General features: G+C 48.3%; 1 protein-coding gene across 1 annotated transcript in view; it reads right to left on the bottom strand.

Annotated features, from left to right (window-relative positions):
- The window catches only part of LOC121564390 (NT-3 growth factor receptor-like), a gene marked incomplete at its 3' end in the record, with an annotated part of 183,184 nt that overhangs the window by 116,941 nt on the left and 51,059 nt on the right, over positions 1–15,184 (bottom strand). Inside the window, exons 8-9 of the mRNA XM_045214016.1 lie at positions 9,595–9,704; positions 9,137–9,338 (exon numbers count right to left, since the gene is read on the bottom strand). Of these exons, the coding sequence (XP_045069951.1) occupies positions 9,137–9,338; positions 9,595–9,704 (312 nt within the window). The remainder of the gene's footprint in view (positions 1–9,136; positions 9,339–9,594; positions 9,705–15,184) is intronic.

Below are 15,184 nucleotides of genomic sequence, written 5' to 3' on the forward strand. Positions count from 1 at the left end.
CTCTCTCCCTCTCTCCCGCTCTCCCTCTCTCCCACTCTCCCTCTCTCCCTCTCTCCCTTTCTCCCCTCTCCCTCTCTCCCGCTCTCCCTCTCTCCCGCTCTCCCTCTCTCCCTCTCTCCCGCTCTCCCTCTCTCCCTCTCTCCCGCTCTCCCTCTCTCCCGCTCTCCCTCTCTCCTCTCTCCCGCTCTCCTTCTCTCCCGCTCTCCCTCTCTCCCTCTCTCCCGCTCTCCTCTCTCCCGCTCTCCCTCTCTCCCTCTCTCCCGCTCTCCCTCTCTCCCGCTCTCCCTCTCTCTCGCTCTCCCGCTCTCCTCTCCCCTCTCTCCGCTCTCCCTCTCTCCCGCTCTCCTCTCTCCCTTCTCCCGCTCTCCCTCTCTCCCGCTCTCCCTCTCTCCAGCTCTCCCTCTCTCCCTCTCTCCCCGCTCTCCCGCTCTCCCTCTCTCCCGCTCTCCCTCTCTCCTCTCTCCCTCTCTCCCTCTCTCCCGCTCTCCCTCTCTCCTCTCTCCCGCTCTCCCTCTCTCCGCTCTCCCGCTCTCCCTCTCTCCCGCTCTCCCTCTCTCCTCTCTCCCTCTCTCCCGCTCTCCCTCTCTCCCGCTCTCCCTCTCTCCCTCTCTCCCTCTCTCCCGCTCTCCCTCTCTCCCTCTCTCCCGCTCTCCCTCTCTCCCTCTCTCCCGCTCTCCCTCTCTCCCTCTCTCCCTCTCTCCTCTCTCCCTCTCTCCCGCTCTCCCTCTCTCCTCTCTCCCTCTCTCCCTCTCTCCCTCTCTCCGCTCTCCCTCTCTCCCTCTCTCCCTCTCTCCCTCTCTCCCTCTCTCTCTCCCTCTCTCCCTCTCTCCCTCTCTCCCGCTCTCCCGCTCTCCCTCTCTCCCGCTCTCCCTCTCTCCCGCTCCCTCTCTCTCCCTTCTCCCGCTCCTCCCTCTCTCCCGCTCTCCCTCTCTCCTCTCTCCCTCTCTCCCCTCTCTCCCTCTCTCCCTCTCTCCCGCTCTCCCTCTCTCCCCTCTCCCTCTCTCCCTCTCTCCCTCTCTCCCTCTCTCCCTCTCTCCCTCTCTCCCTCTCTCCCTCTCTCTCTCTCTCTCTCCCTCTCTCCCTCTCTCACTCTCTCTCTCTCTCCCTCTCTCCCTCTCTCCCTCTCTCCCGCTCTCCCTCTCTCCCTCTCTCCCGCTCTCCCTCTCTCCCTCTCTCCCTCTCTCCCTCTCTCCCTCTCTTCCGCTCTCCCGCTCTCCCTCTCTCCCTCTCTCCCGCTCTCCCTCTCTCCCGCTCTCCCTCTCTCCCTCTCTCCCGCTCTCCCTCTCTCCCTCTCTCCCTCTCTCCCTCTCTCCCGCTCTCCCTCTCTCCCGCTCTCCCTCTCTCCCTCTCTCCCGCTCTCCCGCTCCGGCGCTTGACGCCACAGGTTTACTAACCACCGTTCCTGGCAACCATCATTACGCACACCTGGCAACCATCATTACGCACACCTGGCAACCATCATTACACACACCTGGCAACCATCATTACACACACCTGGCAACCATCATTACACACACCTGGCAACCATCATTATGCACACCTGGCAACCATCATTACACACACCTGGCAACCATCATTACACACACCTGGCAACCATCATTACACACACCTGGCAACCATCATTACACACACCTGGCAACCATCATTACACACACCTGGCAACCATCATTACACACACCTGGCAACCATCATTACACACACCTGGTAACCATCATTACACACACCTGGTAACCATCATTACACACACCTGGCAACCATCATTACACACACCTGGCAACCATCATTACACACACCTGGCAACCATCATTACACACACCTGGTAACCATCATTACACACACCTGGCAACCATCATTACACACACCTGGTAACCATCATTACACACACCTGGCAACCATCATTACGCACACCTGCGCCCCATCATTACACACACCTGGCAACCATCATTACGCACACCTGGCAACCATTATTACGCACACCTGGGAACCATCATTACGCACACCTGGCAACCATCATTACGCACACCTGGCAACCATCATTAAGCACACCTGGCAACCATCATTACAAACACCTGGCAACAATCATTACACACACCTGGCAACCATCATTACACACACCTGGCAACCATCATTACGCAAACCTGGCAACCATCATTACGCACACCTGGCAACCATCATTACGCACACCTGGCAACCATCATTACACACACCTGGCAACCATCATTACGCACACCTGTCAACCATCATTACACACACCTGGCAACCATCATTACACACACCTGGCAACCATCATTACACACACCTGGCAACCATCATTACACACACCTGGCAACCAGCATTACGCACACCTGGCAACCAGCATTACGCACACCTGGCAACCAGCATTATGCACACCTGGCAACCATCATTACGCACACCTGGCAACCATCATTACACACACCTGGCAACCATCATTACGCACACCTGGCAACCATCATTAAGCACACCTGGCAACCATCATTACACACACCTGGCAACCATCATTACACACACCTGGCAACCATCATTACACACACCTGGCAACCATCATTACACACACCTGGCAACCATCATTACACACACCTGGCAACCATCATTACACACACCTGGTAACCATCATTACACACACCTGGCAACCATCATTACACACACCTGGTAACCATCATTACACACACCTGGCAACCATCATTACACACACCTGGCAACCATCATTACGCACACCTGTTAACCATCATTACGCACACCTGGCAACCATCATTACGCATACCTGGCAACCATCATTACGCACACCTGGCAACCATCATTACACACACCTGGCAACCATCATTACGCACACCTGGCAACCATTATAACGCACACCTGGCAACCATCATTACACACCTGGCAACCATCATTATGCACACCTGGCAACCGTCATTACGCACACCTGGCAACCATCATTACACACACCTGGCAACCATCATTACGCACACCTGGCAACCATCATTACACACACCTGGCAACCCATCATTACACACACCTGGAAACAATCATTACACACACCTGGCAACCATCATTACACACACCTGGTAACCATCATTACACACACCTGGCAACCATCATTACACACACCTGGCAACCATCATTACACACACCTGGCAACCATCATTACGCACACCTGGCAACCATTATTACGCACACCAGGGAACCATCATTACGCACACCTGGCAACCATCATTACGCACACCTGGCAACCATCATTAAGCACACCTGGCAACCATCATTACGCACACCTGGCAACCATTATTACGCACACCAGGGAACCATCATTACGCACACCTGGCAACCATCATTACGCACACCTGGCAACCATCATTAAGCACACCTGGCAACCATCATTACGCACACCTGGCAACCATCATTACGCACACCTGGCAACCATCATTGCGCCACCTGGCAACCATCATTACGCACACCTGGCAACCATCATTACGCACACCTGGCAACCATCATTACGCACACCTGGCAACCATCATTACGCACACCTGGCAACCATCATTACGCACACCTGGCAACCAGCATTACGCACACTTGGCAACCAGCATTACGCACACCTGGCAACCATCATTACGCACACCTGGCAACCATCATTACGCACACCTGGCAACCATCATTACGCACACCTGGCAACCATCATTACGCACCTGGCAACCATCATTACGCACACCTGGCAACCATCATTACGCACACCTGGCAACCATCATTACGCACACCTGGCAACCATCATTACGCACACCTGGCAACCATCATTACGCACACCTGGCAACCATCATTACGCACACCTGGTAACCATCATTACGCACACCTGGCAACCATCATTACGCACACCTGGCAACCATCATTACGCACACCTGGCAACCATCATTACGCACACCTGTCAACCATCATTACGCACACCTGGCAACCAGCATTACGCACACCTGGCAACCATCATTACGCACACCTGGCAACCAGCATTACGCACACCTGGCAACCAGCATTACGCACACCTGGCAACCAGCATTACGCACACCTGGCAACCATCATTACACACACCTGGCAACCATCATTACGCACACCTGGCAACCATCATTACGCACACCTGGCAACCATCATTAAGCACACCTGGCAACCATCATTACACACACCTGGCAACCATCATTACACACACCTGGCAACCATCATTACACACACCTGGCAACCATCATTACACACACCTGGCAACCATCATTACACACACCTGGCAACCATCATTACACACACCTGGCAACCATCATTACACACACCTGGTAACCATCATTACACACACCTGGCAACCATCATTACACACACCTGGCAACCATCATTACGCACACCTGTTAACCATCATTACGCACACCTGGCAACCATCATTACACATACCTGGCAACCATCATTATGCACACCTGGCAACCATCATTACGCACACCTGGCAACCATCATTACGCACACCTGGCAACCATTATAACGCACACCTGGCAACCATCATTACACACCTGGCAACCATCATTATGCACACCTGGCAACCGTCATTACGCACACCTGGCAACCATCATTACACACACCTGGCAACCATCATTACGCACACCTGGCAACCATCATTACACACACCTGGCAACCCATCATTACACACACCTGGAAACAATCATTACACACACCTGGCAACCATCATTACACACACCTGGTAACCATCATTACGCACACCTGGCAACCATCATTACGCACACCTGCGCCCCATCATTACACACACCTGGCAACCATTATTACGCACACCTGGGAACCATCATTACGCACACCTGGCAACCATCATTAAGCACACCTGGCAACCATCATTACACACACCTGGCAACCATCATTACGCACACCTGGCAACCATCATTACGCACACCTGGCAACCATCATTACGCACACCTGGCAACCATCATTACGCACACCTGGCAACCATCATTACGCACACCTGGCAACCATCATTACACACACCTGGCAACCATCATTACGCACACCTGGCAACCATCATTACGCACACCTGGCAACCATCATTACGCACACCTGGCAACCAGCATTACGCACACCTGGCAACCATCATTACGCACACCTGGCAACCATCATTACGCACACCTGGCAACCATCATTACGCACACCTGGCAACCATCATTAAGCACACCTGGCAACCATCATTACACACACCTGGCAACCATCATTACACACACCTGGCAACCATCATTACACACACCTGGCAACCATCATTACACACACCTGGCAACCATCATTACACACACCTGGCAACCATCATTACACACACCTGGCAACCATCATTACACACACCTGGCAACCATCATTACACACACCTGGAAACCATCATTACACACACCTGGCAACCATCATTACACACACCTGGCAACCATCATTACACACACCTGGCAACCATCATTACACACACCTGGCAACCATCATTACGCACACCTGGCAACCATCATTACGCACACCTGGCAACCATCATTACACACACCTGGCAACCATCATTAAGCACACCTGGCAACCATCATTACACACACCTGGCAACCATCATTACGCACACCTGGCAACCATCATTACGCACACCTGTTAACCATCATTACGCACACCTGGCAACCATCATTACACATACCTGGCAACCATCATTATTCACACCTGGCAACCATCATTACGCACACCTGGCAACCATTATAACGCACACCTGGCAACCATCATTACACACCTGGCAACCATCATTACGCACACCTGGCAACCGTCATTACGCACACCTGGCAACCATCATTACACACATTTACATTACATTTTACATTTTAGTCATTTAGCAGACGCTCTTATCCAGAGCGACTTACAGTTAGTGAATACATTTTTTTTTTTTTTTTATACTGGCCCCCCATGGGAATCGAACCCACAACCCTGGCGTTGCAAACACCATGCTCTATCAACTGAGCTACATCCCTGCCGGCCATTCCCTCCCCTACCCTGGACGACGCTGGGCCAATTGTGCGTCGCCCATGAGTCTCCCGGTCGCGGCCGGCTGCGACAGAGCCTGGATTCGAACCAGGATCTCTAGTGGCACAGTTAGCACTGCGATGCAGTGCCTTAGACCACTGCGCCACTCAGGAGACACACACCTGGACTTCATCACTACCTTGATCAGTCCCCCTTTATCTAGCACTCTGTATCCTCACTCTTCAGGCAGTATTGGTTCTGTTTTCTCCAGACGCTTCTCGTATTGTATCTCTCCATGTTCGTTATTATTAAACTCACCAACTGCACCTGCTTCCTGACTCCCTGCGTCTCCGTTACAAGCTGGCTCAAAACAGAGCAGCACGCCTTTCCCTTAAATGCACATACAGAACTAACATCAACAACATGCATGCCAGTCTTTCCTGGATGAGGGTTGATGAGAGATGAACTGCTTCTCTTCTAGTTTTTATGAGAAATATTACTGTGATGAAAATTCCAGATTGTCTGCATAGTCAAATAACCAGAGGAAGGACCAAGTCACTATTATTCGAGTCACAAGCAAGTCTCAAGTCACAAGGTCCGAGTCTTCAGTCCCAAGTAGAACAGGTCGAGTCTCCAATCAAGTCTAAGTCGGGCATTTTAAGAGCATGACAAGTCAAGTTGATTCACAAGTTTTTAAAATCAAGTCTCAAGTCAAGTAAAAATAAAATCTATACATGCAATGACTTGTTCAACTACAAATCTTTGTCTATTTATTGAGGCTACCAGACAGCCCTTTCATTATTTAGTCAACAACACATTTTGATGATGTCATTGTAAAATGGGGACCTAGTAGCAGTCGTAAGGGCATGACATCAGCAAATCAAAAGTTTATTGGTCGCAGACACAGATTTGTAGATGTTATTGCAGGTGCAGCTAAATGCTTGTGTTTCTAGCTCCAACAGTACAGTAATACCCAGCTAAATGCTTGTGTTTCTAGCTCCAACAGTACAGTAATACCTAACTAAATGCTTGTGTTTCTAGCTCCAACAGTACAGTAATACCCAGCTAAATGCTTGTGTTTCTAGCTCCAACAGTACAGTAATCCCCAGCTAAATGCTTGTGTTTCTAGCTCCAACAGTGCAGTAATACCCAGCTAAATGCTTGTGTTCCTATCTCCAACAGTGCAGTAATACCCAGCTAAATGCTTGTGTTTCTAGCTCCAACAGTGTAGTAATACCCAGCTAAATGCTTGTGTTTCTAGCTCCAACAGGGCAGTAATACCTAGCTATATGCTTGTGTTTCTAGCTCCAACAGTGCAGTAATACCCAGCTAAATGCTTGTGTTTCTAGCTCCAACAGTGCAGTAATACCCAGCTATAAATAAATATACAACACACACATAATCCAGAAAAATACAAATGACATAGAAATTAAGAAATACCAGAACAAGCTATGTCAGAGACTGGAATATAAATACATATACATATAATGGTGCAGCAGTAGTTATATAGGATGGTGTGTATAGACATTATGGACAGTAGATGAATAGAGAAGGTGTGTACAGCAGGCAAGACAGGTTGACTAGATTAATTTGCAGGTCTTGGTGATCCAATGGTGAAAGCGCCATATCATACAAAAAATTATACAAGTAAATGTACCAAATATACAAGGGCAATAGGCCAAAAGAAATAGCCTCTGTATCAGGTTTATCCTGGTCTATCTGGAAGGACACAGGTAGAGGGCAAGAAACCAAACGGATATTTCATCACCATTCATCAATGGATGAATAATGGTCTCTTCTTCAACGTACTGACATCAAAGCTTCGCACGCAGGCCAAGTTCCCTACAGCGGCTTGGGAAAGTATTCACCCCCCTCGGCATTAGTATTCACCCCCCTTGGTATTAGTAGTCACCCCCCTTGGCATTAGTATTCACCCCCTTGGTATTAGTATTCACCCCCCTTGGCATTAGTATTCACCCCCTTGGCATTAGTATTCACCCCCCTTGGCATTAGTATTCACCCCCCTTGGCATTAGTATTCACCCCCTTGGTATTAGTATTCACCCCCTTGGCATTAGTATTCACCCCCTTGGCATTAGTATTCACCCCCTTGGCATTAGTATTCACCCCCCTTGGCATTAGTATTCACCCCCTTGGCATTAGTATTCACCCCCTTGGCATTAGTATTCACCCCCCTTGGCATTAGTATTCACCCCCCTTGGCATTAGTATTCACCCCCCTTGGTATTAGTATTCACCCCCCTTGGCATTAGTATTCACCCCCCTTGGCATTAGTATTCACCCCCCTTGGTATTAGTATTCACCCCCATTGGTATTAGTATTCACCCCCCTTGGCATTAGTATTCACCCCCCTTGGCATTAGTATTCACCCCCTTGGTATTAGTATTCACCCCCCTTGGTATTAGTATTCACCCCCCTTGGTATTAGTATTCACCCCCCTTGGCATTTTTCCTATTTTGTTGCTTTACAACCTGGAATTAAAACGGATTTTTGGGGGGGTTGTATAATTTGATTTACACAACATGCTTACCACTTTGAAGATGCAAAATATTTTTTGTTGTGAAACAAACAAGAAATAAGACAAAAAAATAGGTGCATAACTATTCACCTCAAAGCCCCCCCTCCCTCTTATCCAGAGCGACTTACAGTTAGTGAGTGCGTACATTTTTCATACTGGCCCCCCGTGGGAAACGAACCCACAACCCTTGCGTTGCAAGCGCCATGCTCTACCAACTGAGCTACAGCAGGGCCAATATAATATAATAACACTAGTAAGTCAAAACACTTACCATATTCCACAATTTCTGAAAAGGAGATGAAAAAGGGTCATGTAAATGAATGAATGAATGAATGAATGAATGAATGAATGAGTGATATGAATGATATTCTGCTTACATTTATCGTGCTAATATGCCACCGATTCTTAGGTGTCAGACTTAACTGTCTTCTACCACTAGAAGCTCCAAATTGAATAATCCAAATGTGCATTTAGCTAAATCTGGCGCAATGCATCCATTTGCTTTTAGCTAAATCATTTCTCACTGCTCTGAGAATTATCTTTTTGTTGTACGTTGTCCCTCTCTAAGAAGATGTTGTGGTTACCGTCAGGGTCGGGGTCAAAGGGCGGTGCCATGAGGAAGTGTCCGTAGACGGTCTTGGTGACGGTCCCCAGGGAGTTGGAGGCCTCCAGCGTGTAGTTCCCATTGTCGAAGTGTGTTGGGTTGTTAAAAGTCAGACAGCCCTCCAGATAGTCCTGGTAGAAATCCATCTCTGTTCTGATGTAGTCACTCTGCAGGATCTCTCTCTGTGTACAATAATGATCAGAATACCGTTTATTTTTCAACCTTTTCAAAAGACCCAGACTCTTTACATCATTGGTTCTGAATCCTTTTTGGGGGTTTTTCCCAGCACTACTCACCTGATTGAAACAACCAGCTCATCATCAAGCTCTGTGGTCCCCGGGAGAAAACTAAAACATGCACCTCTTGGGGTCGCCAGGAGCAGGATTTGTAAATGCTGCTTTCCATAATAGAGATGAATAAAAAGTAATGAAATCCCACCTGTTTGTGGTACCATCGCAGTGTGGGGGAGGGATAGCCTCTCACTGTGAACTCTATGCAGGTGTCATGGCGCCGCTCAGCCTCGGCCAGTTTCAGGATGACTGGTGGAACTGTAAGGGGAGCAGAGGAAACTGTGAGAGTTTTGACACGGCATGGCTCGGCCAGTTTCAGGATGACTGGTGGAACTGTAAGGGGAGCAGAGGAAACTGTGAGAGGTTTGACACGGCATGGCTCGGCCAGTTTCAGGATGACTGGTGGAACTGTAAGGGGAGCAGAGGAAACTGTGAGAGTTTTGACACGGCATGGCTCGGCCAGTTTCAGGATGACTGGTGGAACTGTAAGGGGAGCAGAGGAAACTGTGAGAGGTTTGACACGGCATGGCTCGGCCAGTTTCAGGATGACTGGTGGAACTGTAAGGGGAGCAGAGGAAACTGTGAGAGGTTTGACACACAATGGTGGATTCTAACTATTATTCATGGTTGGCCTTTCAATTCCACAAGCTAGATTTCACATTGCAAAACATTACGCCAGAGATGATGATCCATAAGATCAGCTGTGTGAGAGCTGAAAACACTGATATGATTAAAACCCAGATATCAGAACTATAATCCAGTTGGTTCCACATTTCCATGACAGCATTTCCCTGAATAAGCAGTAAAATGGCAGCTCTCCCAGAACCAGGGTCCAGCACCATATTCCCTACATAGAGTAGTGCACTACTTTTGACCAGGGTCCAGCACCCTATTCCCTACATAGAGTAGTGCACTACTTTTGACCAGGGTCCAGCACCCTATTCCCTACATACATACCTATTCCCTACACCTGTTTGAACTCGTTACCTGTATAAAAGACACCTGTCCACACACTCAATCAAACAGACTCCAACCTCTCCACAATGGCCAAGACCAGAGAGCTGTGTAAGGACATCAGGGATAAAATTGTAGACCTGCACAAGGCTGGGATGGGCTACAGGACAATAGGCAAACAGCTTGGTGAGAAGGCAACAACTGTTGGCGCAATTCTTAGAAAATGGAAGAAGTTCAAGATGACGGTCAATCACCCTCGGTCTGGGGCTCCATGCAAGATCTCACCTCGTGGGGCATCAATGATCATGAGGAAGGTGAGGGATCAGCCCAGAACTACACATTTTTATCATAGGTACACTTCAACTGTGAGAGACGGAATCTAAAACAAAAAAACAAAAAATCACATTGTATGATTTTTAAGTAATTAATTTGCATTTTATTGCATGACATAAGTATTTGATACATCAGAAAAGCAGAACTTTAATATTTGGTACATAAACCTTTGTTTGCAATTACAGAGATCATACGTTTCCTGTACGTCTTGACCAGGTTTGCACACACTGCAGCAGGGATTTTGGCCCACTCCTCCAAACAGACCTTCTCCAGATCCTTCAGGTTTCGGGGCTGTCGCTGGGCAATACGGACTTTCAGCTCCCTCCAAAGATTTTCTATTGGGTTCAGGTCTGGAGACTGGCTAGGCCACTCTAGGACCTTGAGATGCTTCTTACGGAGCCACTCCTTAGTTGCCCTGGCTGTGTGTTTCAGGTCGTTGTCATGCTGGAAGACCCAGCCACGACCCATCTTCAATGCTCTTACTGAGGAAAGGAGGTTGTTGGCCAATATCTCGCGATACAGTGCCCCATCCATCCTCCCCTCAATACGGTGCAGTCATCCTGTCCCCTTTGCAGAAAAGCATCCCCAAAGAATGATGTTTCCACCTCCATGCTTCACGGTTGGGATGGTGTTCTTGAGGTTGTACTCATCCTTCTTCCTCCAAACACGGCGAGTGGAGTTTAGACCAAAAAGCTCTATTTTTGTCTCATCAGACCACATGACCTTCTCCCATTCCTCCTCTGGATCATCCAGATGGTCATTGGCAAACTTCAGACAGGCCTGGACATGCGCTGGCTTGAGCAGGGGGACCTTGCGTGCGCTGCAGGATTTTAATCCATGATGGCGTATTGTGTTACTAATGGTTTTCTTTGAGACTGTGGTCCCAGTTCTCTTCAGGTCATTGACCAGGTCCTGCCGTGTAGTTCTGGGCTGATCCCTCACCTTCCTCATGATCATTGATGCCCCACGAGGTGAGATCTTGCATGGAGCCCCAGACCGAGGGTGATTGACCGTCATCTTGAACTTCTTCCATTTTCTAAGAATTGCGCCAACAGTTGTTGCCTTCTCACCAAGCTGTTTGCCTATTGTCCTGTAGCCCATCCCAGCCTTGTGCAGGTCTACAATTTTATCCCTGATGTCCTTACACAGCTCTCTGGTCTTGGCCATTGTGGAGAGGTTGGAGTCTGTTTGATTGAGTGTGTGGACAGGTGTCTTTTATACAGGTAACGAGTTCAAACAGGTGCAGATTAATACAGGTAATGAGTGGAGAACAGGAGGGCTTCTTAAAGAAAAACTAACAGGTCTGTGAGGGCCAGAATTCTTACTGGTTGGTAGGTGATCAAATACTTATGTCATGCAATAAAATGCAAATTAATTACTTAAAAATCATACAATGTGATTTTCTGGATTTTTGTTTTAGATTCCGTCTCTCACAGTTGAAGTGTACCTATGATAAAAATGACAGACCTCTACATGCTTTGTAAGTAGGAAAACCTGCAAAATCTGCAGTGTATCAAATACTTGTTCTCCCCACTGTAGCTCTGAATCCACGATATGGCAGAGGTTGAAAAGCCATAACAGGTAAGTTTTCTTAACAACAGGTTATGGTCAATAATATCAAAGGCTGCACCGAAATCTAACAGTACAGCTCCCACAATCTTCTTATTATCAATTTATTTCAATCAATCATCAGTGCATGTTGAGTGCCCTTCTTTATAAGCATGCTGACAGTTTGTTGTTAATTTGTTTACAGAGAAATAGCATTGCATTTGGTCAAACACAATTTTTTCCAACAGTTTGCTAAGAGCTGGCAGCAAGCTGATAGGTCTGCTGTTAAAACCAGTAAAGGCCGCTTTTACCACTCTTGGGTAGCGGAATGCCTTTGCTTCCTTCCAGGCCTGAGGACAAAGACTTTCCTCTAGACTCAGATTAAAGATAAGGCAAGACATGAAAATGGTTGTTTAGTAATGACCAACAAACAATTTGACAGAACTTGAAGAATTTTGAAAAGAGTAATGGACGAATGTAGCACAATCCAGGTGTGGAAAGCTCTTAGAGACTTACCCAGAAAGACACACAGCTTTAATTCTCCCTACCCTCCCCTCCCGGAGGATCTGAGCCCTAGGACCATGTCTCAGGACTACCTGGCCTGATGACTCCTGGCTGTCCCCAGTCCTCTCCCTCTCTCCCTCTCTCCCTCCCCTCCCGGAGGACCTGAGCCCTAGGACCATGCCTCAGGACTACCTGGCCTGATGACTCCTGGCTGTCCCCAGTCCACCTAGTCGTGCTGCTGCTCCAGTTTCAACTGTTCTGCCTGCGGCTATGGAACCCTGACCTGTTCACCGGACGTGCTACCTTGTCCCGGATCTGCTGTTTCTCTCTCTGTCTCTGTGTCTCTCTGTCTCTCTGTCTCTCTCTCTCTCTCTCTCTCTCTCTCTCTCTCTCTCTCTCTCTCTCGCCTCTCTCTCTCTCTCTCTCTCTCTCTCTCTCTCTCTCTCTCTCTCTCTCTCTCTCTCTCTCTCTCTCTCTCTCTCTCTCTCTCTCTCTCTCTCTCTCTCTCTCTCTCTCTCTCTCTCTCTCTCTCTCTCTCTCTCTCTCTCTCTCTCTCTCTCTCTCTCTCTCTCTCTCTCTCTCTCTCTCTCTCTCTCTCTCTCACCTGCTGTCTCGACCTCTGAATGGCCCTGCTGGTCATGTATGAACGTTTGAACATCTTGAAGAACAATCTGGCCTTAATGGCCATGTATTATCTCCACCCGGCACAGCCAGAAGGGGACTGGCCACCCCTCAGAGCCTGGTTCCTCTCTAGGTTTCTTCCTAGGTTCCTGCCTTTCTAGGGAGTTTTTCCCCTCAGAGCCTGGTTCCTCTCTAGGTTTCCTCCTGGGTTCCTGCCTTTCTAGGGAGTTTTTCCCCTCAGAGCCTGGTTCCTCTCTAGGTTTCCTCCTAGGTTTCTGCCTTTCTAGGGAGTTTTTCCCCTCAGAGCCTGGTTCCTCTCTAGGTTTCTTCCTAGGTTCCTGCCTTTCTAGGGAGTTTTTCCCCTCAGAGCCTGGTTCCTCTCTAGGTTTCCTCCTAGGTTCCTGCCTTTCTAGGGAGTTTTTCCCCTCAGAGCCTGGTTCCTCTCTAGGTTTCCTCCTAGGTTCCTGCCTTTCTAGGGAGTTTTTCCCCTCAGAGCCTGGTTCCTCTCTAGGTTTCTTCCTAGGTTCCTGCCTTTCTAGGGAGTTTTTCCCCTCAGAGCCTGGTTCCTCTCTAGGTTTCTTCCTAGGTTTCTGCCTTTCTAGGGAGTTTTTCCCCTCAGAGCCTGGTTCCTCTCTAGGTTTCTTCCCAGGGGATGTAGCTCAGTTGGTAGAGCATGGCGTTTGCAACACCAGGGTTGTGGGTTCGATAAAATAATGTATGTGCTAACTGTAAGTCGCTCTGGATAAGAGCGTCTGCTAAATGACTAAAATGTAAATGTAAAATGTAGGTTCCGGCCTTTCCAGGGAGTTTTTCCTAACCACCGTGCCTCTACATCTGCATTGCTGGTCTAAAGTAGTGCACTATATAGGGAATAGGGTGCCATTCTCTGGTCTAAAGTAGTGCACTATATAGGTAATAGGGTGCCATTCTCTGGTCTAAAGTAGTGCACTATATAGGGAATAGGGTGCCATTCTCTGGTCTAAAGTAGTGCACTATATAGGGAATAGGGTGCCATTCTCTGGTCTAAAGTAATGCACTTTATAGGGAATAGGGTGCCATTCTCTGGTCTAAAGTAGTGCACTATATATGGAATAGGGTGCCATTCTCTGGTCTAAAGTAGTGCACTATATAGGGAATAGGGTGCCATTCTCTGGTCTAAAGTAGTGCACTATATAGGGAATAGGGTGCCATTCTCTGGTCTAAAGTAGTGCACTATATAGGGAATAGGGTGCCATTCTCTGGTCTAAAGTAGTGCTCTATATAGGGAATAGGGTGCCATCTGGGAGGCATCCTGTATCAGGGTGTGAGCTAGCATCACAGGCTGTAGGGTGTAGCCAGCTCATTGGCCACATCAATTTAACTTCATTACCAAGACAACATCTCATTGGATCCTAAATGTACCTGCATAATTCCCCTGCTCCACCTGGTAATAGATGTATTCTGTTAAGACGGTAAAGGCTGTCAATTATTCTCCAGGCTTGTTTGGCATTAATCTAATCCATATTCCAATCCTTCTGTTCTCAGCGCTCTCTAACGAGTCATCACAGCCGTTACACCTGAAATAGCTCAGTAGCTTTCACAACCTTAAATCATGCTAAAGACAATATTAGAAAGACTGCCATAAAATACAGTATGTTTCCAATCAACAGGCATTGAGGTCTACAGTACAGATTGTTGTTATGTTCTCTCTGGCAGTTTATTGATTGATTAAAAGCATTGATTAGCTAGATGTCAAGACATTCCAGCCCTGAGTAGAGGGGATAGATGATGACCTGACA

Source organism: Coregonus clupeaformis, unplaced genomic scaffold (genome assembly GCF_020615455.1).
Source record: "Coregonus clupeaformis isolate EN_2021a unplaced genomic scaffold, ASM2061545v1 scaf0181, whole genome shotgun sequence".
Classification (NCBI taxonomy): Eukaryota; Metazoa; Chordata; class Actinopteri; order Salmoniformes; family Salmonidae; genus Coregonus; species Coregonus clupeaformis.